The sequence below is a fragment of the Primulina huaijiensis genome, unplaced genomic scaffold (assembly GCF_012295235.1).
Source record: "Primulina huaijiensis isolate GDHJ02 unplaced genomic scaffold, ASM1229523v2 scaffold207334, whole genome shotgun sequence".
In the NCBI taxonomy this organism is placed as follows: Eukaryota; Viridiplantae; Streptophyta; class Magnoliopsida; order Lamiales; family Gesneriaceae; genus Primulina; species Primulina huaijiensis.
In genome coordinates this window covers 1-2,695 of record NW_027354820.1, presented here as the reverse complement: position 1 = coordinate 2,695, position 2,695 = coordinate 1, and the positions used below count along the sequence as shown (strand labels likewise).

General features: G+C 32.8%; 1 protein-coding gene across 1 annotated transcript; it reads left to right on the top strand.

The window, feature by feature from the left end:
• Positions 1-206: 206 nt before the first annotated feature.
• LOC140966605 (uncharacterized) lies at positions 207-2,668 on the top strand. Its single transcript, XM_073426864.1, has 7 exons — positions 207-346; positions 430-546; positions 630-693; positions 798-940; positions 2,178-2,225; positions 2,313-2,381; positions 2,523-2,668. The coding sequence occupies exons 2-7, from the start codon at positions 430-432 to the stop codon at positions 2,565-2,567; spliced, it is 486 nt and encodes a 161-aa protein (XP_073282965.1). The 5' UTR covers positions 207-346; the 3' UTR covers positions 2,568-2,668.
• The last annotated feature ends 27 nt before the right edge of the window (positions 2,669-2,695 follow it).

The following is a 2,695-nucleotide window of genomic DNA, read 5'->3' as shown; positions in this document are numbered from 1 at the left end:
ATGTGGCTTGGTTGAAACTCTTCATTTGTCTTAGCTTCACCTGATGTTTTTTTAACTCAACAAATCAGAAACTTGATGCAACAATAGAGGAACTCGAGTTACCTTTTACCTTTCTTCTGGTTACATATCCATGTTCATTTCTATTCAAGAAGTATATGAGAAAAATTTATGCTTTATTTGTTGGTTTGCAAAATTATTCTGAAATGTTTTATTTGATCTTATCTTTGATTTTTTTCTTTTTGGATATTTATCACTACAGATCTATGATAAATGTCTCAGGTCTAAAGCTCTTTCAATAGTGTACAATTGTACTTCAGTGCTCGGGATTTTGAGTGGTGTATATAAGGTATATTGCTTCTATAAGTTGGCTGATTGAATGAATGTATTTTATTATTGCTAATGATTAGTGGATTGATTACTGGTAATTAGATGGAAACAAGCGCCTTGCTGTTACCAATGCTCCAGCCTTGGATGGAGCAATTTTCTTCAATCCTAAAGCACCCAGTGCCATCTGAAGATCCTGATGATTGGAGCATTCGGATGGAGGTTGTTATTCTTTTGGTTTGTCTCTCATGATGCTCTGTGAAAATTTCTGACTTCTAGAACATTTTTTCCATTATTGGTATCAGGTTTTAAAGTGCCTGAATCAGTTTGTTCAATACTTTCCAGCCATAGCCGATACTCATTTTACAGGTATGTTGCAGTAATCTATTGAATGTGCTGATACATTTACTTTCCTTTTACTTGTTCTTGTTCTTTTTTCTTTCTTTTTTTTTGACATCGTGGTGGTGTTTCAGTTATTGTAGGGCCATTGTGGCATACATTTATAACATCCTTGGGAGTCTATGAGCGATCTTCAGTTGAAGGTGTTGAAGATTCCTATGATGGAAGATATGATTCTGACGGTGCAGAAAAAAGTCTGGAGTCCTTTGTCATTCAGGTTAATTATAATAATCACTGTGTAATGATGTTTGACAACTTATAACTGCTACTGTAAAATATGATTGACTACGGCACTGGTGTTCAATGCTGAGATTTGAATTTCCTTTGAAATTTTAAAATTGTATAACATTCTTATTGGTTTCATGTGGTTAATTTTGAAATATCAGACGCTGTTAGGGATTGGAAGTTTGTAATGTCTTGACGACAGTGTATTAGTTTCTTTTATCTCGCGGACTACTCATCCGCTTCTTATGTAACACAAACTAATTATTATATAAAATTAATGTTTCGTATCAAAAAAAAATTTTGCTTTGTGTTTGACACTGGCAGTACCACATTATCTTTACTAGCAAACTTGTGGTCTTGCTTTAATTTCCTCTTTAGTGCTTGATTTTACTTCTTTACTTGCAGACTGAACTTTTCTGTCCTTTTATACATGATTTTATCATATTTGACTCGTTATTTGAAAACTATCTTGAACATATGGACTAAGGATAATGGAATTTGTTTGTTTTTCCTACTGGATTTAGGACTTTATGCATTGGCTTTTATCTTTTAACTTTACGTGTAATGTCCACTTTATTATTTCTCCAAAAAAGTTTTGAGTTGAACATTCAGTGTACAACATTGTTATCAATCATGCATCCGTCTTCTACGGACCAGAAAAAAGTAAAAAAAATAGTTTAATCCAGATCTATTTATCTTTTCTAGGAGTACTTATTTGGGTTTATGACGCAAATTTCTTCATTGGACCTTTTGGCCATCAAAAGACATTGGCATAAGGAAATGAACAAAAAAAGATGCTGAATATTATCAATCAGTGTGTAGAATCAGCATGTTTTCTGACATTTTATATAGCACCAAACCTTTCTCCAAGCAAGTTTATATGAGCCGGCTTTCATATATCTGGTCATTTATAATTTCAGTTAAGCATTCAATATGTGCCTCGTCGATTTATGTAAGGATATTCAGTCAAAAGATTGTTGTGGTAAAATTCAAATTGCAACATTGAAAATAACAGTTTCAGTTTGTACCCTCTGTAAAACCTTCGAGTGATTTGAGAAACTCTTTCATATTGTAAAAATTGGAGCACCTGTTCAGGCATAAGCCTGTGATTTACCTTTTGACGTATGAGTATGCTTTCTTGTAATATTTTCCTTGTTTTTGTTGTTGAGAGTAAATTATTGGCATTCACTTGCTAGCCTCGTGACATGCCTGATTATCTTTGGATGCAGTTATTTGAATTTTTATTGACCATTGTTGGAAGCCCAAAATTTGTAAGGGTATGCTTTGAGACTTTTTAAATTTTTTCTCATTTTTGTTACACGAGGCTGTCAGTTTCCATAAATGTTAATATTTCTCCAATTCAGGTTGTTATGAACAATGTGAAAGAGTTGGTTTACCATACCATTGGTTTCCTACAAATGACAGAACAACAGGTATTCTGTTTATGCTAGTTGGTTAATGAAACTGTAATCCTTTATGTTCTCTTTTATCAATTCTGAAAATTGAAATCTTGACTTATAACAATTAGTTGAAGTTTTTTGAATGGAAACTCTGGTGCTTGGTGTTTTGTTTAGGATGACAATTACTTTAATGTTGCTGCTATTGTTATGCATCCTTAAGATGGAAATCCAAGGAAGAAATAAAGAAAGAATTTGATGTGTTTCGGTGCTTATGTTACATCTTCAATCCTCGATTCTATATTTTTTTGGTTCAGTTACTGACATTTGGTTTAGTTTTTTTTCTTCCA